At 34.4% G+C, this 25464-nt stretch overlaps 1 protein-coding gene across 2 annotated transcripts in view; it reads left to right on the top strand.

Annotated features, from left to right (window-relative positions):
• The window catches only part of LOC132555278 (signal peptide peptidase-like 3), a 49226-nt gene extending 26807 nt beyond the window's left edge, over window positions 1-22419 (top strand). For both annotated transcript variants that reach the window (XM_060219633.1, XM_060219632.1), the window contains exons 4-14: window positions 7692-7768; window positions 9033-9152; window positions 11957-12035; window positions 12774-12886; window positions 13424-13530; window positions 13784-13855; window positions 15110-15198; window positions 15502-15547; window positions 15910-16060; window positions 16407-16516; window positions 18335-22419. In XM_060219633.1, coding sequence (XP_060075616.1) covers window positions 7692-7768; window positions 9033-9152; window positions 11957-12035; window positions 12774-12886; window positions 13424-13530; window positions 13784-13855; window positions 15110-15198; window positions 15502-15547; window positions 15910-16060; window positions 16407-16516; window positions 18335-18403 — 1033 coding nt within the window. In that variant the 3' untranslated portion in view covers window positions 18404-22419. The remainder of the gene's footprint in view (window positions 1-7691; window positions 7769-9032; window positions 9153-11956; window positions 12036-12773; window positions 12887-13423; window positions 13531-13783; window positions 13856-15109; window positions 15199-15501; window positions 15548-15909; window positions 16061-16406; window positions 16517-18334) is intronic.
• The last annotated feature ends 3045 nt before the right edge of the window (window positions 22420-25464 follow it).

The raw sequence follows: 25464 nt of genomic DNA, 5'->3' as shown, positions 1-25464 counted from the left end.
TACCTCCAGTTCAGATTTTTGAAATGGATGCTGTCATTGTATGTGGCTCTTTTGTTGACTTCTGTATTAAAAAACTGGAAATCTTTCAGTCCAATAAAAACAGGCCACCTAAGTGTAGAAAATCAAAATGAAAATTAATACTGTACAAAAGTAGAAGGAGTTGCTTGATATGGATTCAGAGACATTTACTCAGGAAGGTGAGGGGCATATTAGGACCACATAAACTTACTGAGTAAAGTGAACGACACATTAGACACAGAAATTTACTCAATAAAGTGAGCATTATATTAGACACAGAAAGTTACTGGGTAAATTGAGCATCATACTAGACACAGAAATTTACTCAGTAAAGTGAGCATCATATTAGACATACAGAAAGTTTCTCAGTAAAGTGAGCATCATACTAGACACAGAAAGTTACTCAGTAAATTGAGCATCATATTAGACACAGAAAGTTACTCAGTAAAGTGAGCATCATATTAGACACAGAAAAATACTCTGTAAAGTGAGCAGCACATTAGACATACAGAAAGTTTCTCAGTAAAGTGAGCATCACATTAGACACAGAAAGTTACTCAGTAAAGTGAGCATCATATTAGACACAGAAAAAAACTCGGTAAAGTGAGCAGCATATTAGACACAGAAAGTTACTCAGTAAATTGAGCAACATACTAGACACATAATCTTACTCTGTAAATTGAGCATCATACTAGGCAAAGAAAGTTACTTGGCAAAGTGAGCATCATATTAGACATACAGAAAGTTTCTCAGTAAAGTGAGCATCATATTAGACACATAATCTTACTCAGTAAAGTGAGCATCATATTAGACACAGAAAGTTACTCAGTAAAGTGAGCATCATATTAGACACAGAAAAAAACTCGGTAAAGTGAGCAGCACATTAGACACAGAAAGTTACTCAGTGAAATAGCATCACATTAGACACAGAAAGTTACTCAGTAAATTGAGCAACATACTAGACACATAATCTTACTCTGTAAATTGAGCATCATACTAGGCAAAGAAAGTTACTTGGCAAAGTGAGCATCATATTAGACATACAGAAAGTTTCTCAGTAAAGTGAGCATCACATTAGACACAGAAAGTTACTCAGTAAATTGAGCATCATATTAGACACAGAAAGTTACTCAGTAAAGTGAGCATCATATTAGACACAGAAAAATACTCGGTAAAGTGAGCAGCACATTAGACACAGAAAGTTACTCAGTAAAGTGAGCATCATATTAGACACAGAAAGTTACTCAGTAAAGTGAGCATCATATTAGACACAGAAAAATACTCGGTAAAGTGAGCAGCACATTAGACACAGAAAGTTACTCAGTAAAGTGAGCATCATATTAGACACAGAAAGTTACTCGGTAAAGTGAGCATCATATTAGACACAGAAAAAAACTTGGTAAAGTGAGCAGCACATTAGACACAGAAAGTTACTCAGTGAAATGAACATCACATTAGACACAGAAAGTTACTCAGTAAATTGAGCATCATACTAGACACATAATCTTACTCAGTAAATTGAGCATCATACTAGGCAAAGAAAGTTACTTGGCAAAGTGAGCATCATATTAGACATACAGAAAGTTTCTCAGTAAAGTGAGCATCATATTAGACACATAATCTTACTCAGTAAAGTGAGCATCATATTAGACACAGAAAGTTACTCAGTAAAGTGAGCATCATATTAGACACAGAAAGTTACTCAGTAAATTGAGCATCATATTAGACACAGAAAAAAACTCGGTAAAGTGAGCATCATATTAGACACAGAAAGTTACTCAGTAAATTGAGCATCATATTAGACACAGAAAAAAACTCGGTAAAGTGAGCAGCACATTAGACACAGAAAGTTACTTAGTGAAATGAACATCACATTAGACACAGAAAGTTACTCTGTAAATTGAGCATCATACTAGGCAAAGAAAGTTTCTCAGTAAAGTGAGCATCACATTAGACACAGAATGTTACTCAGTAAAGTGAGCATCATATTAGACACATAATCTTACTCAGTAAAGTGAGCATCATATTAGACACAGAAAGTTACTCAGTAAATTGAGCATCATATTAGACACAGAAAAATACTCGGTAAAGTGAGCAGCACATTAGACACAGAAAGTTACTCAGTGAAGTGAACATCATATTAGACACAGAAAGTTACTCAGTAAAGTGAGCATCACATTAGACATACAGAAAGTTACTTGGTAAAGTGAGCATCACATTAAACATACAGAAAGTTACTCAGTAAAGTGAGCATCACATTAGACACAGAAAGTTACTCAGTAAAGTGAGCATCATACTAGAGACAGAAAGTTTCTCAGTAAATTGAGCATCATACTAGACACAGAAAGTTACTCAGTAAAGTGAGCATCATATTAGACACAGAAAGTTACTCAGTAAATTGAGCATCATACTAGAGACAGAAAGTTTCTCAGTAAATTGAGCATCATATTAGACACAGAAAGTTACTCAGTAAATTGAGCATCATATTAGACACAGAAAAAAACTCGGTAAAGTGAGCAGCACATTAGACACAGAAAGTTACTTAGTGAAATGAACATCACATTAGACACAGAAAGTTACTCTGTAAATTGAGCATCATACTAGGCAAAGAAAGTTACTTGGCAAAGTGAGCATCATATTAGACATACAGAAAGTTTCTCAGTAAAGTGAGCATCATATTAGACACATAATCTTACTCAGTAAAGTGAGCATCATATTAGACACAGAAAGTTACTCAGTAAATTGAGCATCATATTAGACACAGAAAAATACTCGGTAAAGTGAGCAGCACATTAGACACAGAAAGTTACTCAGTGAAGTGAACATCATATTAGACACAGAAAGTTACTCAGTAAAGTGAGCATCACTTTAGACATACAGAAAGTTACTTGGTAAAGTGAGCATAACATTAAACATACAGAAAGTTACTCAGTAAAGTGAGCATCACATTAGACACAGAAAGTTACTCAGTAAAGTGAGCATCATACTAGAGACAGAAAGTTACTCAGTAAATTGAGCATCATACTAGACACAGAAAGTTACTCAGTAAAGTGAGCATCATATTAGACCCAGAAAGTTACTCAGTAGAGTGAGCATCATATTAGACACATAATCTTACTCAGTAAAGTGAGCATCATATTAGACCCAGAAAGTTACTCAGTAATTATTTGCAGGAAGCTAAGGTGCCAACACATCAACTTTCATACTAGAGATTTCTTCTTAAACTGCATCATTTTACCAAGTGTTATTGCCAAACAAATAGTTTAAAAACCCATTATGATACTACCCTGTTTGACAAATAAGCACATGTCTGGTTATATGCTGACTACTTTACTTTGGGAAGGTATGTGTTACCCACTGGGCTAATGTAGATAATATGGTAAGCAAGAATTAATTCAGTATATACATCCCTGAGTATATGTATCAAGATTTAAATCGTATGCAGAGAATTTTGGTTGTCACCCGATATTATCAATTTCTTGCTATTTTTATTTATTTTTCAAAAGATACTGGCAAATTTCTAGAACTTAGTATGTTGTACACGTTTATACATGGTTCAGAAGTGTTCTAGGCTGGAGTAATTAGGATATCTATCTGACTTTGGCCTTAAGTACTGATATTCAACATGAATATATAAAGCAATTTATGGGTTCAGCTTGCATAATTTTGTTAAAACCTGGAACTAATAAGATTTACATAACCAAAACATGAAAGCAATACTAACGTATTTTCTGGGTTATAAGTCACACATGTATATAATCCACAGAGCCAGTTTTTACCATTTTATTTTCATTTGATCCACATATTTGCTGCATTGGAATGTAAGCTGAACCATTTATAATGAAGTGGTAATCATTACAATGACCAACGTTTGTTGATATAACAGACAATGGAGGACAGTTTGTGAGATCATCAGTGAAACATGTGATAAAGTTTCCAAACGAATCATAAACTGATAATTCTTTTATTGATGTATTTCAAAAAAAGCAAACTTGCAAATATCAAAATTGTTTGGCTTAGGTGCCTTCACAGATTGGCTATGCATAGATATAGGACCTGACATTACGTATGTTTTACTAAACAATATCTCCATTGATGTCTGTACTGTTCAATATTAATGAAGGCCCTTACATGCTGACCAAATTCTTTGCGATAGGTTCGAAGTAACCACGAACGTCAAGTAGATATTTTTGTGATTCATATTGAAAGGTATGATTAATTAAATCCACAAGAATGTTATTTTTATTTCAATCTTCAAATTATCCTATATACAGTTGCAAATGACAGTTTTAGATGATCTGTTTCAGTCACAAATACATGATGAGCAGGTACTCGTAAAAAAAACTTGGTACTGTCTCGCACTGGTACGCTTTCTGTTTTTAGGTCATCTGACCCAAAGGGTCAGGATGACATATAGCTATCATGCTTCATCTGTCATGCACTGTGGGTTGGGTGTAAACTTTTTCTTAAAACCCTACTCCTTTTTCATACATTGGTGGATTTCAATCAAATGTGGTCTGATGCATCATTGTGTGGGGGTCATCATTTCATAAATTCAGAATTTTGATTCGACCCCTTGGGGTCCAGGGACGGGGCCCCAAAAGGGAAGGTGCTAAAATTAGCATTAAAACCCTACTCCTTATTTCAACAAGCTTTGGCCTTATTTGACAGGAAGGGGTGGCAATTATTTCTTAAATTCAGAAATTTTATTTGATTCCTAGGGACTTGGGGGCATGGCTTCTAAAGAGAAATTAGACAAAATTTTGCTTCAAAATGCTACTCTTTTTTTTATGGCTTGAACAAATTTCAACCAAATTTGTTCTAAAACATCATGGATATTTGGGAATCAATTCATAAATGCAGAAAGTTGATTCAACCCCTTCTTCATATGAATGACCTTGATCTGCTTGAAAGGTCACATGGGTCAAATATATTGGAATCTTTAAATCACTTCTTCTCAATAACTAAAATACCTAGGATGATGATATTAGGCCTGTAGCATGCTAGGATGTAGGGCTACCTGCTCTAATAATTTGAATAACATTGACCCACCTGCAAGATCACAGGTATCTAATGTGTCCAAATATCATAGTGACTTTTTATCAATTCCCAAAAGCCCAGGGTGCTAATATTGGACGAACTTTCAAGGTCACAATTGTGTAGTGCATGTATAGAGAATATGATTTCAGGTTTGCAGAAAATGTCTTGATGAACCAGCAATGTTTTCTCTATAAGCTGTAGAGTAGTTGAGCAATTTATTTTAGGCCTATTTTGCCTTTTTTCGTGTGTAAGTCTTCATAGTCAGATGATTGTTAAGGCCCATGGGCCTCTTGTTTTTTTACCCCCCATCCTGCCAATTTTTTTTTTCTCCACATATAAGCTGCACCTGTATAGAAGCAGCATGCCTTACTTGCAAGGCTAAAAGGTGCAGCTTATAATGTGAAAAATATGATTAAATTAGTGAAATCACTTAGGAAGATTTTTCAGATATAGAGAAAACATTTATTTATTTAAAATTATTAGGGTTCAATTGTGACCTACTATGTTGTGTTTGCAAGTTAAATAGCAATAGATAACAGTGAGACAAGGCAAAAAATAACAGTGAGACAATGACCTCTGTCACCTGAATTATATACACAGAACTATCATACAGTGTTTATTGAGGCATATAGCTACATGGAGGCTTACATAGCCTGTTGTCATAGTAAATGTAATATACCATATTTATCCTACAAAAAGCCCAGGAACCCAACACAAACAGAAAAGTTGTGGTGGGCTTATTAGCAGACATGAACCAGAAATGAGTGAAAGCATGAAAAAACTTGAATTAGGATAAAGAAAATAAGTTTAAATGGCTACTCCATGAAATTGTTAATTTTTGTGGGGAATTTATTTTCAATCGTTTCATGGATTCTCACAATCCACAAATTTGTGTCCAGGAGCAGTTAAGTACAAGTAGATTTGTTGAACTATGTTTATCCATGAAGTAGTGATTTTTTTAAACATCACAAAAATTGAACACCACAAAAATTGAACTCTACAAAAATAACAATAACAAAAGAATATCCTATGTTTTATATAAAGTTTACCTCTTGATTTTAGTTCATTGTAAATGTGAAGAGGCACAACAGCTCAATTAAGGTAGTGTATTGACCAGCGTAACCTTTGGCAGTTTATGTAATTAAACAAATAGGTAATCTGAAAGTCAGCCTCTGGGGGGTAAAAAATGAGGTGTATAGTATCTGTGAAAGAAAAAAATCTTCTGACAATTCAGGTCAGAGTGAGGTTAAAGTACACATGTATGTGAGTTAATTAATTAGCTAGATTGGCAACATGTGTACATTTTCTTTTTCATAATGTACAAGATTTGTGTTTAAGCCTGCCCCAGTTTCATGAATCTCCGTTAACATAAAGAATTTAATTTAAAAGAGCCCATAGGAAAGTATAATGAGAAATTTCCTTAGATACAAGTTTTTCATATATTTACACAATGCTTTTCTATGGTAGCTTTTATATTAAGTAAGATTTGTGAAACTTGTGTCTGTGGTCAGAAATTACAGCAATAGTCTTCTATTCATGTACCTCTCTCCATACTACATATAGAACACAGAGTAAAAAATAAAGACTACCTGTCTCCATACTATATATAGAACACAGAGTAAAAATTAAAGACTATCTGTCTCCATACTATATATAGAACATGGAGTAAAAAATAAAGACTATCTGTCTCCATACTATATATAGAACACAGAGTAAAAAATAAAGGCAACCTGTCTCCATACTACATATAGAACACAGAGTAAAAAATAAAGACTACCTGTCTCCATACTATATATAGAACAGAGTAAAAAATAGACTACCTGTCTCCATACTATATATAGAACAGATTAAAAAATAAAGACTACCTGTCTCCTTACTAACTTCAGTCTTTTGTTGAGAAAAAATATTTTGATATAAATAATGGAAAGCAATTATGTTGTAAATAGATAGGTACACATTTACCTTTAACTGACGATTGTTACAAGTAAAAGCTTCAGACGACAGTTTAAATAATTCATAAAGGCCATTAATACTTCAATTTGATCTTGGTAATGTAACCTTTAAAAACATCAGTATGCTACAAACTTGTAAACTACCTCACAATTCAGACATGGACATATTCTGTAGCACTTTTATCTACTTCTTTTATTTAAATGACTCTGATACTTCTCAAATTTGCCCTCTATTACACATCTAATTTATTTGGAAGTCACATAATTCATTAATAACAATACTTTGTTTCTGGTAATTTTGTTTTCTAGGTAATCTTAGCACTGAATTGTTGAATGAGATGTTCACATATGAAAAAGATCTTCCACTGGAAACACCACTTATATATCAGCCTTTACATCAGAGGTCATTTTGTATTTCATTGTCTCCACTATGACCCTGGACCTGTGGCCTTCTAGTCTGACAATCAACCCATCGAGCTAAAGAGAAGTTCTCCCTAGTCAAGTGGTACATTGTATTTAGCAGGGTTACATAGAGTTGCTTAATACGTTTTCTCTGTATTTTGTCTCAGAGCAGAAGGAGGAAAATGGCTTGCCAAGGGTTCCACCATTTTTTTTCTTTCTCAGCATGCTCTGAAATAGCTTGTATGTTAAGACACTGACCATGTATTCTTTTATTTCTAGATCTTTGAATATCGACCAAGAAAATCAAGAGAAGGAAAAAGTAAAGGACTCATATCCACCACCAGAAAATGAAGGACGTAAGTATGATTGTACGCTGTAAACCAACTGCTTTTCATGTGCAAATTTACTTTCGCAAATTCACTTTTGCAAATTTCACTTTTAAAAAAAGTGCAAAAATTAATCATCTGAAGTTAAGACTGGTAATAAAAAATTACTACTATAATGTCAAATTTATTTTTGAAACAGTGATGTGAGCATGCATATTACATACCATTCCAAACTATGGATACATGAAATATTCAGGATAATTGTCTGTAAGAGTGACATGGTTATAGTTTAATATAAACTGCTTCAGGAAAGTTAGTCTCTGGAAATTTGTTGTGATGAGGATGTGAAGAATTCATAACTGAAAATATTTCTACAATAGTGTTTTGACTTTTCTTGATTTTTATAATATTTCCTGTTTTATCAACCGTAGGTAACTATAAATGGTAGCGAAACTTTGAAACATCACACTTCTGTACAATCATACACAAATTTTGTTCACTTGTATGTTGTGATAAATAGAACTAATTCATATCAGTTTCTTTGGTGTCATAATGCTGAAAAGAACCATTTGATATGTGTTGCATAATTATGTTTATTACCTGTGGTAAATCTGCAATAAAAGTTTCATGATCTAAAGTTTAGGTAGATCAAATATTTAGGTTAAAAGAGAATGCAACACAGTTTTGTATTTAATTTGAATGCAGAAATTTATTGGTGAAAAAAAGTCTTTTCTATTACCATTAAAGTACATATCTTATGACATTGCTGAAGCATTGAATCACTATAAACAGTTTGTGATAAACAAGAATTAGACTACGGAGAAAAAGGTAGTTTAATGTCCCTTTTCATTACCTTATTTGAAACAGAAAATATCTATATTATTGTTATGTACCACCTGTACCTAAATATATGTTTGAAAAGGATGATATCTATATAGTTGTAATGAAAAATCTGTAACATAAGATGTCAAGGAGTCTTACAAAGTTTCTTAACACTGTTGGCTTACTGACAGTGTGACATGGGTCATATAAATGAAATAAACTTCTTCTTAAGAACCAGAATACCTAGAGTCATTACTTATTGTCAGCAGCACCCTGACAGTTTTTGGACTCCTATCAGTGCTAAACAGCAGGAATAATGTAGCCTTTCCTCACAATAGATTATTCTTAGATAGTCCGAGATTGATAAATGCATTATACAGATACATGGAAACTGATAAAGTTTGCTTCAGTAAATTTGGAATAATATATGTGTGGGAATATTTCTGAAAAACAATAATATGTTTTACTGTAGAGCTGCAGACCATTGATTCTTGCCAAGCAGCATTTCTGCCAATTGGAGCCTCAGTGTCCCTCCTTGTCATGTTTCTCTTCTTTGATTCGCTACAGATGGTGTTCGCCATTTGTACTGCAGGTAAGGCACAATAATTACATGGGACTTACCAAAGTAAGGAACATTGCCACAATCTTAGACTTATTAAGAATGTTTGTTCTCTCAATATATCACATTCTCAGAGTTAGTTTTGTATTATCATCTCTGCCAGTGATGTAGGAATTTTGCAAGCAATAAATGCAAATTGACGTTGCCTTCCCCATAGGAAGATGAATATTGAAAATGATAAATGTAAACATTGAAGTGCTTAAGTTGGCATTCATGAGCATTATGAATGCCAACTGGACAAAGCGAAATTTAACATGATACTTGAATGCACTTAATTGAATTCGCCCTGATCCTGTTGGCATTCATAGGCATATGACGACCAATAGGATGAGGACAAATTCAATCCAATGTCTGTAAGAATCTGAGATTAGAAGTTGAACTCAGATTCTGCTTTTGACAAGAGAAATATTTCAGATATTGCTGATTTCATGATTAAAAATGAGTTGTTTTTTATGTATCTAAATGTATATCTGTGGCCAGTGTTTGTTGGTCTAGTTGTAAATTTTGTGATGTATATCACAAATTCAGATTAAGTGTTAATCTGATGTTTGACGTAGAGTTTGATCAAAACCATGGTAACCAGATTTTACCATAGATTTCACTCCCCATCTGTTGTGTGATTCTCGCCTAGACTAAGGTGTTGATACACCTGTTGATTCCCTGGAAATGCCAGTGCATACTTACATAGGTGTGTCTTCACAGCTTTGTAATGATTATGTTACACAAAAGACACAAGAGAAAGTGTCAAAAGCCTCCCCTGACTTTAATTTAATAAGTCTAGTAACCATGGATATTATAGGATATTGGTCAGTCAAAATACAAGATTGATTTGATGTTAGAATAGGCTTTTCAAGGTTGTCAATCAGTTACATATTTGATTGACTGTACAAAGATTTTCAAGATTCATAGAAAGTGAAATATTCTCCATTGCAGTATTTTTTTTCTTTTTGTAACTAAATTAATTATATACATACATATCTTGTCAGCAATTGGAATTTTTATGAAGCAAATGTAAATATTGATTTTACTAAAACACAAAAAAATATTACGATGCCGATGATCAACTATGAAAAAGTACAATGGATCAATGACAAGGTTAAACAATGAGGTCCTACCACTACAGGTTATAGACAAACAATGGTTATATTCTACATTGTCCTACCACTACAGGTTATAGATTGGTTCAAACAATTAGACAATAGATTACATTCTATCATTGTCCTACCACTACAGGTTATAGATTGGTTCAAACAATTAGACAATAGATTACATTCTATCATTGTCCTACCACTACAGGTTATAGATTGGTTCAAACAATTAGACAATAGATTATATTCTATCATCGTCCCACCACTACAGGTTATAGTCCATTTCCATGAGCTTCCTTTGATATTGTCCCACTGAAAAATGAAAAACACTACATAAATGGTTGGTTGATTTGAGGTTTTCCATCTCCGTGACTCCTCCTGTCTCTAGTCGTTGTCTCACTGATGAATGTCGGTGTTTTGACAACATGAATGATTTTGATCCCAACTGTATACTGTATCTTTATAAAAACGTATGCCCAGGACATTATAATAAGCTCTTGCTTACTGCTGAAGTATGAAACAAGCATCAGTTGATACTAAACAGCATAGTGATTTGTAGACATGTGCCTCCTTTACTGTCCTCTATATCGCTCTAGTCTACTTTACTGTCCTCTTTATGGCCCTAGTCTACTTTACTGTCCTCTATATCGCCCTAGTTTACTTTACTGTCCTCGATATCTCCCTAGTCTATTTTACTGTCCTCTGTATCGCCCTAGTCTACTTTACTGTCCTCTGTATCGCCCTAGTCTACTTTACTGTCCTCTATATCACCCTAGTTTACTTTACTGTCCTCTACATCACCCTAGTCTACTTTACTGTCCTCTATATCGCCCTAGTCTACTTTACTGTCCTCTATATCGCCCTAGTCTACTTTACTGTCCTCTACATCACCCTAGTCTACTTTACTGTCCTCTATATCACCCTAGTCTACTTTACTGTCTTCTATATCGCCCTAGTCTACTTTACTGTCCTCTACATCACCCTAGTCTACTTTACTGTCCTCTATATCGCCCTAGTCTACTTTACTGTCCTCTACATCGCCCTAGTCTACTTTACTGTCCTCTACATCACCCTAGTTTACTTTACTGTCCTCTATATCGCCCTAGTCTACTTTACTGTCCTCTGTATCGCCCTGTTTCTAATGAAGTACTGGATGGATCTTTCTCAAATTTATCATGTTAAGATGACCCTTCATCTCTAGTTATGCATTTAGGATTCTGGGATTTATAAAAAAAAATAAAAAAATAAATAATGGCAATCACCATGGATTTGGTTGTTTAAGATTTAAATGGATATTTCCTTTGAGATTTTTTTTTCAAGTTTCATATTTAGAAAAGAAAGGAAAAGATACAACTGCAAGGAAATATATAAAGACCAAACAATGGTGGACATCATGATCCCTCTCTTTAATTATATAGGGCAAATGAAAGTTGATTTATGTAAGGAAATACAGGCTTGTTTTGAAGTTGGTTTATTTTGAGGGTATATCATTAGTTTCAGTAGTGCTGCTTATCAATGAAAGATATTGTTATTAAATCGTCTTTATGTAAAACAGATGAAACTCGGTGAGAAGCCATCTAATACTACTAGATTTTACACCGGTTTAGTAATTTCTTGTGATATTATCCTTTATTCATTGTTAGATATTGGTTGCCTTGTAGATTAGATTCTCCTGAATGTCTGTTTCAGTGTTGGCGACAGTAGCATTTGCCTTTCTCCTCTTACCAATGTCGCAGTACCTCATCAAACCATGCTCCAGCGGACAAAAGTAAGTATTACATATACCCAGCTTTATTTTAGTCCCTGTATAATTGGGACTAGAAGCACAATAAGCTTGACATCTGCCATCTGGCTGGGGTCCACAAACTTTCAATCAAAATATTTTATTCTTAAAATCTGATTGAACAAAAGTTTAATCAGGAGTTTGCTTGAATATAACATTATTTGAAACAATGAGTTACTATGACTGATGTTTAGGATTGTAGTTTAAATGTGTTGAAACAAATAACCAAGGAATTCTGAAGACCCTATTTGCTGAGAGTCATGATATGGAGCAAATAGTTCTCTTAATGTTGTTACAAAGTTGTAAAAAAGAAATGACAAGATAACTTAATTTTCAGTCAAGGGTGAAATGATCAAAAATTTTAAAACAAAGAATTTCTTTTAAAGAGCCATGAAGTCTTAACTTTTTTGCTTGAAATGATTCAAACGTTCCGATCTGAAATGACCTTGTAATATAAAGACTGAATCATTCAAGGTCATAGTCATCATTGTAGCTTTCAGGAATAACTTATTTGTTGAATATTTTAACACAGGTGTGTAAGATGTAGAGAAATAACATTTAGACTGGAGAGTTGGCTTACTAGCTGTCAAGTTAATTTAAATAAATAATTGATTATGTATGTGATATTTTTTTGAGAACAACTTCTGATGAATGATGCAGGCTTATTTGACCTTTTGTTTTATTTTATCCAACCATCTGAAAATGTTTTCTTTAAATTTCCAGGATATCGTTTGGTGTGTGTGGCCGGTTCACTGCTGCAGAGATACTCTCTTTCTGTTTGGCCTTTTTGATAGTGTGCATCTGGGTCCTCACTGGACATTGGCTACTCATGGACGGTATGTTACCCTGGCAACCATTGTTTGTACAAGTCCTCATTGATTAGATACAGATAGTAAATCACCATGGCAACTGTGGATATTATCCTAAGATTTACCTGAGAAAAAATATTTTCACGTTAAAGGACTTTGAAATGTTATCAGTTAAGTTTAATTCTTGAGAAAGTATTTTCCCCAGAAGAAATGTTTAATTTGACTGCTTTATATTACAGCCCTGGGTGTGGGTCTGTGTGTGGCATTCATATCCCATTATAATTGTACATGTTTTGTATTACAGCCCTGGGTATGGGTCTGTGTGTGGCATTCATAGCCCATTATAATTGTACATGTTTTGTATTACAGCCCTGGGTATGGGTCTGTGTGCGGCATTCATATCCCATTATAATTGTACATGTTTTGTATTACAGCCCTGGGTGTGGGTCTGTGTGTGGCATTCATATCCCCTTATAATTGTACATGTTTTGTATTACAGCCCTGGGTGTGGGTCTGTGTGTGGCATTCATAGCTCATTATAAATGTACATGTTTTGTATTACAGCCCTTGGTATGGGTCTGTGTGTGGCATTTATAGCCCTTGTACGATTACCCAGTCTCAAGGTGTCTACCTTGCTCCTTGTTGGTCTCCTCATCTATGATGTGTTCTGGGTAAGTATTAACACCTCCAGATTTGTAAATATATTAAACTATCACAAAATTTTGTCAATATAGTAAAACCTTTTTCTCAATTATCTTTGATCTTCATCGCTTTAAATGTGACTCATCAGTCACACAGATGTAATAATATCATGGTTTTTATTTTGCAAACCTTACATTGTTATACATATATTTCCAGTGGTTTCCAAGCTGTACTTTCACTTTGCTGTTTTTGAAATGTAATTTTACTGTTATTTTTTCACAGGTGTTTTTTTCTTCATACATATTTAGTGCCAATGTTATGGTTAAGGTAGCCACTCGACCTGCAGAAAATCCGGTAAGTTTATCAAAGTTTACACTCAGATGAAGATTCAAGGTGTGTCCTATAAAATCATTGATTGTCTGCAGGAGGGGGAAGGGTTTGCAGTCTTGATTTGGTTCATTATTCTTAACAACCTTTAATTCATACGTCCAAAAATGATTAACAGTAAAAAATTCACATGAATTTTAGTCCTGCCAATTTCCTGAATGCTGTTGATCAACAATACATATGATGTTAATCCCTTGCTAAGTGTTTTGTGCTACTCTTAGCCTTCCATACATTGTTCGGGGAGGTAGCCATCAGCTACAAGAAGACTCCAACATAACATGACTTTTTATTAATGTTGGAGAAGCATACAGGAGTGACAATGTTGAAACCCCAGTCAAGCATGTCTTTGTTTGTTTGCTTTATTATACGATATATGAAATCGGTGAATTCTAAATAAAAAAAATATTCCTACAAAGAACGCTGTGAGGATTTTTTTTTAGGGATAAAATTTTATGAATGTATGGGATGTTCTTGGATTGTAATACATCATGAATGTGTTTTGCTTTTATAACTTTGGTACTTGATCCCACAAGATATGGATACAGATTGTTTGTGAAACCTTGAATTTCTATTCTTTCAATTCTGTGTATATTTTGCTTATGAAGTAAATTTGTTATGTTCACATGGTAGGAAAAATAATTTAATTCTGCTTGACCACATGTTTAACATTAAAGAATATATTTTCATGTCTTTAAACTTTTTGAAATTATGGATGTGAAGAAATAAAACTCATTGATAACAAATAATTCCTCTTCAGCACCAGAGACTGACCTCAATGTTCTGTGACAATAATCCCTCTTCAGCACCAGAGACTGACCTCAATGTTATTTAACAATAATCCCTCTTCAGCACCAGAGACTGACCTCAGTGTTATTTAACAATAATCCCTCTTCAGCACCAGAGACTGACCTCAGTGTCATTTAACAATAATCCCTCTTCAGCACCAGAGACTGACCTCAGTGTTATTTAACAATAATCCCTCTTCAGCACCAGAGACTGACCTCAGTCTCATTTAACAATACTCCCTCTTCAGCACCGGAGACTGACCTCAGTGTTATTTAACAATAATCCCTCTTCAGCACAAGAGACTGACCTCAATGTTCTGTGACAATAATCCCTCTTCAGCACCAGAGACTGACCTCAATGTTCTGTGACAATAATCCCTCTTCAGCACCTCAATGTTTATTGGAGGAGATATCACTTCAAATCTTGTTTCTATAGGTGGGAGTTCTTGCCAAAAGGCTGCATCTGAATGGTCTGATGAGAGACGCCCCAAAACTCTCTTTGCCAGGAAAATTAGTGTTTCCAAGGTAACAAGACTTAGTCAGCACATATTTTGTTTTGTTTTCAAGACAACTGTATGATATTTTCTACAGAATGATGATTCTTTCATTTATTTTCATGATGTTGCAACTTATCTTTAAAAAAAATTTTATATCTCAATTTCTTGCGTAGCAATTTGATACTTTTATGCTAAATGATATTAGAGTTCTATTTGATCAGTTTAATGTACATTTTGTATTAATTGTTTTTGTACAATGCTTTATTTGGTAATTAGCAAGATGTATTCCTTATTTTCTGCTCTATCAGATATGATATCTATTATGTTACAGTTTGCAGAATTCTAGTCACTTTTCCATGCTTGGGTTGGGAGATATTGTAAGTATAACTCTTTTGAATCAAGGCTTATATAAAAAAAAAAATTTAAGATGTTTGCAAAATGATTTGATTGTCACTTTATGAATGTGAGGAAGAGTATGACTACCATATAGGCGGTTCAGGATAAAAGATTGTTTTCAATACATCTCAGCTTGTACCAAGTATCTTAATAGATCTTATAGATATTATATCGTCTATTAGATGACTAGTCAAGGTCACAGTTGTCATCAATCTAGGTCATTGAAGATAAGACTGGTTTCAGATTGACTATCATAAATCTAGTCCTGTTTTAGATGTAATTTGTCCTATTGATTTAGTAAGTTCTGACATTACTGATGTATCACAATATGTTTATATTGTAGGTGATGCCAGGTTTACTTTTGTGTTTTGTGCTGCGTTATGATGCGTATAAGAAGTCACAGGTGGCCTCGATTGAGGCAGGTGTACCTCCACCTTCCAACTACGTACAGAAACTCACATATTTCCATTGTTCCCTTATAGGTTATTTCTTAGGTGTGTAAAATATTTCTCATTTTATGATGCTTCCATTTCATTGGTGAACATTAGTGATAATTTGTCCAGTCCTGTGCCATTCCAAATCAGTCTCATGATAGCCTCTTATTCTACTTGTTTCTATTTACCTCATTGTATGGTTACACAAATTTCCAATGTAATCTCTATTTTGGTCCATTCTGTTGAGTTTTATATAATGGTGATGTTTCAGGGTTGTTACATTTATTTCCATACAATCAGATAGAATATATGTGTGATAGAGTCTAAAAAAAAAATAACAAAAAATCCCTAATATCGTTTCACACTTATAATTATCATTCTGAATTAATGTTCTTTTACAATTTAGGTTTGTTAACAGCCACTGTGTCATCAGAAGTGTTCAAGGCTGCTCAGCCAGCACTTCTTTACCTGGTACCGTTTACTTTGTTACCCCTGCTGACCATGGCGTACCTTAAGGTAAGCACTCTCACAAATAACATAGAGTAGGGGTGTAGTACAGGTGGGTACCATTTACTTTGTTACACCTGCTGACCATGGCGTACCTTAAGGTGAGCACTCCCACAAATAACATAGAGTAGGGGTGTAGTACAGGTGGATACCATTTACTTTGTTACCCCTGCTGACAATGGCGTACCTTAAGGTGAGCACTCTCACAAATAACATAGAGTAGGGGTGTAGTACAGGTGGGTACCATTTACTTTGTTACCCCTGCTGACAATGGCGTACCTTAAGGTGAGCACTCTCACAAATAACATAGAGTAGGGGTGTAGTACAGGTGGATACCATTTACTTTGTTACCCCTGCTGACAATGGCGTACCTTAAGGTGAGCACTCTCACAAATAACATAGAGTAGGGGTGTAGTACAGGTGGATACCATTTACTTTGTTACCCCTGCTGACAATGGCGTACCTTAAGGTGAGCACTCTCAGAAAATAACATAGAGTAGGGGTGTAGTACAGGTGGGTACCATTTACTTTGTTACCCCTGCTGACAATGGCGTACCTTAAGGTAAGCACTCTCACAAATAACATAGAGTAGGGGTGTAGTACAGGTGGATACCATTTACTTTGTTACCCCTGCTGACAATGGCGTACCTTAAGGTAAGCACTCTCACAAATAACATAGAGTAGGGGTGTAGTACAGGTGGGTACCGTTTACTTGTTACCCCTGCTGACCATGGCGTACCTTAAGGTGAGCACAGATAACAGAGTAGGGGTGTAGTACAGGTGGGTACCGTTTACTTTGTTACCCCTGTGGACAATGGCGTACCTTAAGGTGAGCATTCTCACAAATAACATAGAGTAGGGGTGTAGTACAGGTGGGTACCGTTTACTTTGTTACCCCTGCGGACAATGGCGTACCTTAAGGTAAGCACTCTCACAAATAACATAGAGTAGGGGTGTAGTACAGGTGGGTACCGTTTACTTGTTACCGCTGCTGACAATGGCGTACCTTAAGGTGAGCACAAATAACAGAGTAGGGGTGTAGTATAGGTGGGATAGGCATGTGTACATGACCTCAGTGGTATGATAAAAGGCGAGGCAACTGTTTACCAGTCCTCACTACCTCTGTGGTAAGAATAGTTTAGGTAGACGTATTTTCCTGACCTCAGGGATATGACAGCATAAGCAGACAAGAACATGGTTATATATAAATTTGTCTGTGGTTTGACACAGTCTTTGACCTCTTGGTATTGACATATGACCCCTGTGCACCTAAGGTGTGTTGGACAGGTATTTATGCCCTTGGGGTTTTCACAAAGAAACATGGAATTAGGAATGTTTGGGTTGGAGTATTCACCTTTTGATTATCACCTGTAGATATTATTTAACGTGATAAAGTCCATCATATTTTGGTAATTCTGTGTGGAGGGGACAGTCCATCATATTTTGATGAATTCCTTGTGGAGGGAACAGTCCATCATATTTTGGTTATGCTGTGTGGAGGGGACAGTCCATCATATTTTGATGAATTCCTTGTGGAGGGAACAGTCCATCATATTTTGGTTATGCGGTGTGGAGGAGACAGTCCATCATATTTTGGTGAATTCTTTGTGAAGATGTTGACAGATTTAAGATGAATTACTGTAGAGGAATGTTTTAGTTCAAAATAATTTGATAATGAAGACTTTAAAGAATTTTTTCTTCCTTTTTTATTTTTAGTAAAGTAAAGATATTAAGTGATAATATTACAAAGCATAATTTGTCATTGTAATTGTTTTTCAAATGAGTTAGTTTAGGAATCTTGTCACTAACATTTTATCCTTTTTACAGGGAGATCTTCGGCGGATGTGGCATGAACCTTTCATCGTTCAAATCCAACCCAAGAATTTGGATGTATAGCAGTCCCTCTGTTGTGTCAAATTACGAACATCAAAATTGGAAAACCCGAACATCATCATGTTTGTTGTATACATACGTGTGTATCAGAACTCGATCTGTTCATATAAACTTAAACGTCATTCAAGGACAAAGTGTTAAGTATGATATCCATGTGTCTCATAGAAACAGAATTCAGGACAAGATCATTTTTCTGAAGTGGGAAGGATTTCTCAGAAACTAACTGTTGGATACTTCTTTGTGAAATCTTTGATTTGAACACTACGAGAGTATTGAAATCCATTAGCATCGGAGTATGTCATGTCTGTTTTTTGTGTGTGTCACCCTGAGGACTCGGCAGTGAGAATGACAGTGCTACCTTGGCTTTTACAATTCTTTAGATAATTAAACAATTAGCCAGGTTATATGTGCCATGAAAAAGAGACATACAGAGGATTTAGAAAACAAGAGATGATTGGTGAAATATTTACCAATGATATTCTGTATTTAGAGTGAAGGAATGTCATGATTGGAGGACAGCTGTGCAGGAATAGTGTCGTTTTGGAGAGCATGTCAGTGATATTGTATTGTCCTTCCAATGAGTGATTCATTTTTTCAGGATAACCTGAATACTGACATTTTGTGGGTTATAAACCTGTGAAAGGGACTGAAGACGCATTGTTTAGAAAGGTATATTGTCTGGGTAGACAGGCCTCTCCGGGTGCTGATTGGCTCATCTGTAAAGATATTACTAATGTGTAGCTAGATTTCCTAATCATGGATTTTCCTTTCATTTTTTTTTTTTTTTTTTTTTGTGCGCTTAAATGTGATTTGTGTTTTATCTTACCAAGCAATGTTACTGAAATCATTTGAAATAGCTGCCATGGCCAGTGAAATTTTTATGGATACAACTTTTATATTGGACTTATGTTAATTGTCATGTGACATTTGAGTACATGTTACATTAAATACCCTGTACTGTATAGCTTGTGATTTCACTGATCAAAATTTTTGCAATTTTTTTTTAATATTAAAACGATCAAATTACACTTCAACAAATAAAAATAATGTGATCAGGATAAGAAAATGACATCTAATAAGCACACCTTCTTATTTTACAGATTAATTTTTTTGCAATCACACTAATGTACTGCAAAATGTGAAAATATTATCCCCATGAATATGATAATTGGCTATACAGTACTGTTAATTGTATTTTGTCTTTAACGTTATGATGATACATGCACTTGCGATTTTAATGAGTTGTATTTTAAAAGGAATTGTTTTACGTAATTTTTATATGAATCAAGGGTAAGGGAAATATTTTATAAATCAGATAAAACTTAGAAAAAAATTACAGCATTTAGTTGATATATTGAAGGTTTACTATTTTATCATGGAATGAGAGTAAAAATATACTTTATAACCTGTTTTGAGTGGTCTTAGTACAAGTGTACTGAGTCAAGGGAGACAATTCAGAGTGCATTGTATGAATGTTCGGTGAATGCACCATTAAATTTGAATCATTGACGAAAGACATGTATATGATTTATAAGGAATGATAGGATTTGACAGATTTTTTTCAATTTACACATCATAATATATCTTATAACCTATTTTTCTGTTATCTTTCCCTATCCTACCAGTATTACAGATTTACTGAGTATAATTTATAAAGTGCCCATATTGGTGTGTTTTGGAAAACCACAAAATTTTAGCCTCACAAAAATCCAGAATTTTACTGTATGGGTTTTTGGTATGCAGTTTAGCACAGTCGGTTTGGCATAATTATAGTAATCAGGAATTAAGTAAAATAACATTTCCAGTACAGTCCCCCTTTATAATTAGAAGGTAGGGTATTGTTAACTCAATTCAAAACTAGATTGGAATTTCGAATTCGTTGTAAATTTATATGAAGGGCATGGAAATGATTCTGAAGAAACCAAGTGATTGGAGATTTCCTAAAAAGCAGATTGCAAGATGTACAATGTTCCTAAACTTTTACAGAATTATGTATCAAACTTATAGTTGGTACTAGTAAAATACTGGATAGATATAAGGGACACAAGCGAGTGAAATTTTGGAGTTTGTATTTGCTGTTGTAATTTTTGTGGTTACGTTATTTTGACATATTTTTTTTTGTTTGTGTTTTGTTTTGTGCTCAGATCTGTACAATGTTGGCAGTAACAATATAGACATTGTAATTTATAAAAACAGTTTACATATCTAACAGACATCTTTGTGTTCATACATCCCTCATTTGTACATTAAACAGTTTTTAATGTGGATTTATTAGGTTTTCTCTTGGTTTTCTTTCAATTTGCTCTCAGTTTTCTTATTTACTTTCTGCTTTAAAAAAATTCTAAATCTTTTTAACAATGTGAGTGTGATAATAGATTTTCTGTCTCTTATTTTCCCAACAAATGTTGATATAGATTTTCCAGTCAAATGGATTGAACACTAAGCCATTCTAGGTAGGTTTTTTCCATAGGTGAGTAGAATTATTAGATCAAGAGATGACTGATTATTGAAATCGTTTTGAATTATTGAGATGTCAGTGTGTGCAGTAGGCTGTGGAAAAATTCACTCCCATCATTAAACATTTTCACTGTCAATGTAAAACTGGCGTCATCATGAGATAGATGGTTTGGCTGTCAGTGTAAAATTAGCCCAATCATTGGATTCTTCCGTGTCAGGAGTTAATTCCCTTTCATTAGCAATATGGATGTGAACAATTGCCAAAATTCTGTGCTTCCATTCACCATTTATCAAAATGTTTGGTTGTAGATTGCTGTTAAGACAGGTTTCTTCAATGTTTATATATATATATTCATACAATACTAGAACAGTCTGTGTCTGAAGATTAATCAGTAAGCTTTTAAATTCCAGCAGATATTTTCATATATAAGTTATCTAAAAGCATTACATATTGAAATTGTGTGTTTTGAAAAACAACTTAAATTCTTGCCATTATTTGTATCAGAATAACACCATTATTACAGTAATAGGGTTTGTGAATCATACACTCCAGCATACTTTAATTAGCACAGTCTACTTCTTTTGTTATCTAATACAATGATGAATTAGCACATCCACAATTTTTGCTGTATGAAAATGAAAAGAAATTGTAATAAGGGCAATCCTATTTGATGTTTTCAGCATGGAGGCACTAAAGTAATATCACTGTTAGAATATATACATAAGTAGTAACTGTATCTACTAGCCACAGTATTGTTAATTCGGTAAAATTGTGTTTTATAAATTTAAACTTTTGTATTTGAAACATTATCATTCCATATCAAGCAGGTATTCTAGATCAAGGCATGTTAAAAATCGGTAATTCAAGCATATGTGGTGTTGATTTTAAACTGCTAAAAAGTAAAAAGTGTTTTGTGTATAATGAATTTCTAATATAGTAATTGAATAAAAGAGATTGATGTGATCACATGGCAAAAGCCTCATTAATTCATGAAACTGTAATTCAGAAATTTAAATCATGGTTTAATCATTTACAAGGTAACCAGAATATATATATGTAAATATGGTTGTTTCTGAAAATACCAATAATTTTGAATGATATGGAATTTCACTGTTGAGTGCTACTGATTTCTTCCAACTTGTTTTTTCAGTAGTGCCTGACAGTAACAACAATCTCTTATGGATGTAGGGTTTAGTTCTTAGTCATGTCAATGCTTTACTGTTTCATGCATTCTATATTGGTCGAACATTTTACTGTAAAATTCTGTTTAATCAGAAAACGTATAATTTAAAAAGTAAAAAAAAATTAAATCCATGTAAAAAGTTTTGTTCATGTCATATTATAGATCTTTCAGTCTGCAGACTTGTTGATATTAGGGAATCTTGATTTACCATACAAACATGGTTGTCTGTAAATGCGAGTGGAATGTGAAAACATGATAAGGGATGTTTGCGTTGAATGGAGAGTGATAATTGTGATTTTGATAGTTTCAGGGTAAATGTTAAAACGTATGTTATTTGTACTGTGGAACTGTAACGTAATAAATTCTTTTAACTTGAAACCTCTTCTTTCTGATTTATACATAGTTACGATTGTTTTCACTTCACTTCACCAATGAAACTGTACTTGCCATAGGCAAAGTAGGATTCATTTCATTCAAATTCAGAGATTTCATGGGGTACAAAAAATAACAATCTGGAACATTTTAGGAATTGTCATGCCATTAACATTCAAAGCAAAATTTCATAAAATTTCACAGGAAGACTTTTTTCTTGACATTTTGGAGTAAGACTGTTATTTCTTGACATTTCAGAGTAAGACTGTTCTTCCCTGACATTTCAAAGTAAGGATGTTCTTTCCTGATATTTCAAAGTGAGGCTGTTATTTCTTGACATTTCAAAGTGAGGCTGGTATTTCTTGACATTTCAAAGTGAGGCTGGTATTTCTTGACATTTCAGAGTAAGGCTGTCCTTCCCTGACATTTCAAAGTGAGGCTGGTATTTCTTGACATTTGGAAGTAAGGCTGTCCTACCTTGACATTGGGAAGTGAGGCTGTTATTTCTTGACATTTCAAAGTGAGGCTGGTATTTCTTTTGACATTTTGAAGTAAGGCTGTCCTACCTTGATATTTCAAAGTGAGGCTGTTATTTATTGTCATTTCAAAATGAGGCTGGTATTTCTTTTGACATTTTGAAGTAAGGCTGTCCTTCCCTGACATTTGAAAGTGAGGCTGGTATTTCTTGACATTTTGAAGTAAGGCTGTCCTACCTTGACATTTCAAAGTGAGGCTGTTATTTCTTGACATTTCAAAGTGAGGCTGGTATTTCTTGACATTTCAGAGTAAGGCTGTCCTTCCCTGACATTTGAAAGTGAGGCTGTAATTTCTTGACACTTCAAAGTGAGGCTGGTATTTCTTTTGACATTTTGAATTAAGGCTGTCCTTCCCTGACATTTCAAAGTGAGGCTGGTATTTCTTGACATTTGGAAGTAAGGCTGTCCTACCTTGACATTTCAAAGTGAGGCTGTTATTTCTTGACATTTCAAAGTGAGGCTGGTATTTCTTGACATTTCAGAGTAAGGCTGTCCTTCCCGGACATATGAAAGTGACGCTGGTATTTCTTGACATTTCAGAGTAAGGTTGTCCTTCCCTGACATTTCAAAGTGAGGCTGGTATTTCTTGACATTTCAAAGTGAGGCTGGTATTTCTTTTGACATTTTGAATTAAGGCTGTCCTTCCCTGACATTTCAAAATGAGGCTGGTATTTCTTGACATTTGGAAGTAAGGCTGTCCTACCTTGACATTTCAAAGTGAGGCTGTTATTTCTTGACATTTCAAAGTGAGGCTGGTATTTCTTGACATTTCAGAGTAAGGCTGTCCTTCCCGGACATATGAAAGTGACGCTGGTATTTCTTGACATTTCAGAGTAAGGTTGTCCTTCCCTGACATTTCAAAGTGAGGCTGGTATTTCTTGACATTTCAAAGTGAGGCTGGTATTTCTTGACATTTCAGAGTAAGGCTGTCCTTCCCTGACATTTCAAAGTGAGGCTGGTATTTCTTGGCATTTCAAAGTGAGACTGGTATTTCTTGACATTTTGAAGTAAGGCTGTCCTACCCTTACATTTCAAAGTGAGGCTGTTATTTCTTAACATTTCAAAGTGAGGCTGTTATTTCTGGACATTTCGAAGTGAGACTGTTATTTCTCGACATTTTCTTGAAGAATTCTGATATCAAAACCTCTCCAACTTTAAATTGAATTGTTTTAACCCATACTCTTATCATTTTATCATAATCTGAAATTTTTTTAATAGTGATGTGGAAATAAATTAATATCAATGTCTCATTATATTTGATGTTCTGTGAAAATGAAAAAAAATATATGGGCTTCAAGCATTAAATCATAATTGTATATGACATCATTATGTACAGAATATTGTGCTTGTAAAATGAAGCCCGGGTAAAAAGTTGTAGGAAAACATGCAAAGAAAAAAGTTTATTTCAAAATTATTCTGGGATTATATTTGTTTCAATTGCAGATTCCCTCTTGGTTTGGTTTAACCAGAGTACGAAAAACTTACAAATTCTTGTCAAAGAGCAGCTGCAGGCTTCCCAAGTTTTAAAATTATTTCATTTTTAAGAATTTTTGAAAGCTTTCACAAATTTTCTCTTTGTCTCTGAAACCTACAGGAACAACACTATTCAGAAGTTCATTTAATCAACCAGAGCATGGTAGGTGAGAAGTAGGTAACTGTAACAAGTGTTACCTATTTTTTGACAGTAAAATTGGAGCTCAATCCAACTGGTGAAACTGGAGAAGAAGTTTGAAATAGGTGTTGCACGGGAAAACCATGACTGTGCAATCTTGTTTCGAAATAGTCTCCCTGGCTACCGTATCAAAATTTTCTCACAAGGTCAAAAAATAACAGCACTTTGTTGGTCACCTTTCCTTAACATTCCCACTAATTTTTAGCTCAATAGCACAAGGGCCAACTCATCCAACAGATAGATTTCTCTTATACAAAGGATACTTCAAGCTTAATTAACATCATGTGTATAGAATATCAGCTGATACATGTATCTGTTACAGAAACAGCTGTGGTCCAGTAATACTGACATTGTGTATCTCAGCTGATACATCTGTCTGTTACAGAAACAGCTGTGGTGCAGTAATACTGACATTGTGTATATCAGCTGATACATGTGTCTGTTACAGAAACAGCTGTGGTGCAGTAAATACTGACATTGTGTATATCAGCTGATACATGTGTCTGTTACAGAAACAGCTGTGGTGCAGTAATACTGACATTGTGTATATCAGCTGATACATGTGTCTGTTACAGAAACAGCTGTGGTCCAGTAATACTGACATTGTGTATATCAGCTGATACATGTGTCTGTTACAGAAACAGCTGTGGTGCAGTAATACTGACATTGTGTATATCAGCTGATACATGTGTCTGTTACAGAAACAGCTGTGGTCCAGTAATACTGACATTGTGTATATCAGCTGATACATGTGTCTGTTACAGAAACAGCTGTGGTCCAGTAATACTGACATTGTGTATATCAGCTGACACATGTGTCTGTTACAGAAACAGCTGTGGTCCA

This window comes from Ylistrum balloti, unplaced genomic scaffold, assembly GCF_031769215.1.
Source record: "Ylistrum balloti isolate Yb309-2 unplaced genomic scaffold, AGI_CSIRO_Ybal_v1 Utg370468, whole genome shotgun sequence".
NCBI lineage: Eukaryota > Metazoa > Mollusca > Bivalvia > Pectinida > Pectinidae > Ylistrum > Ylistrum balloti.
The sequence above is the reverse complement of the archived record's forward strand: the minus strand, read 5'-3'. Positions and strand labels throughout refer to the sequence as shown.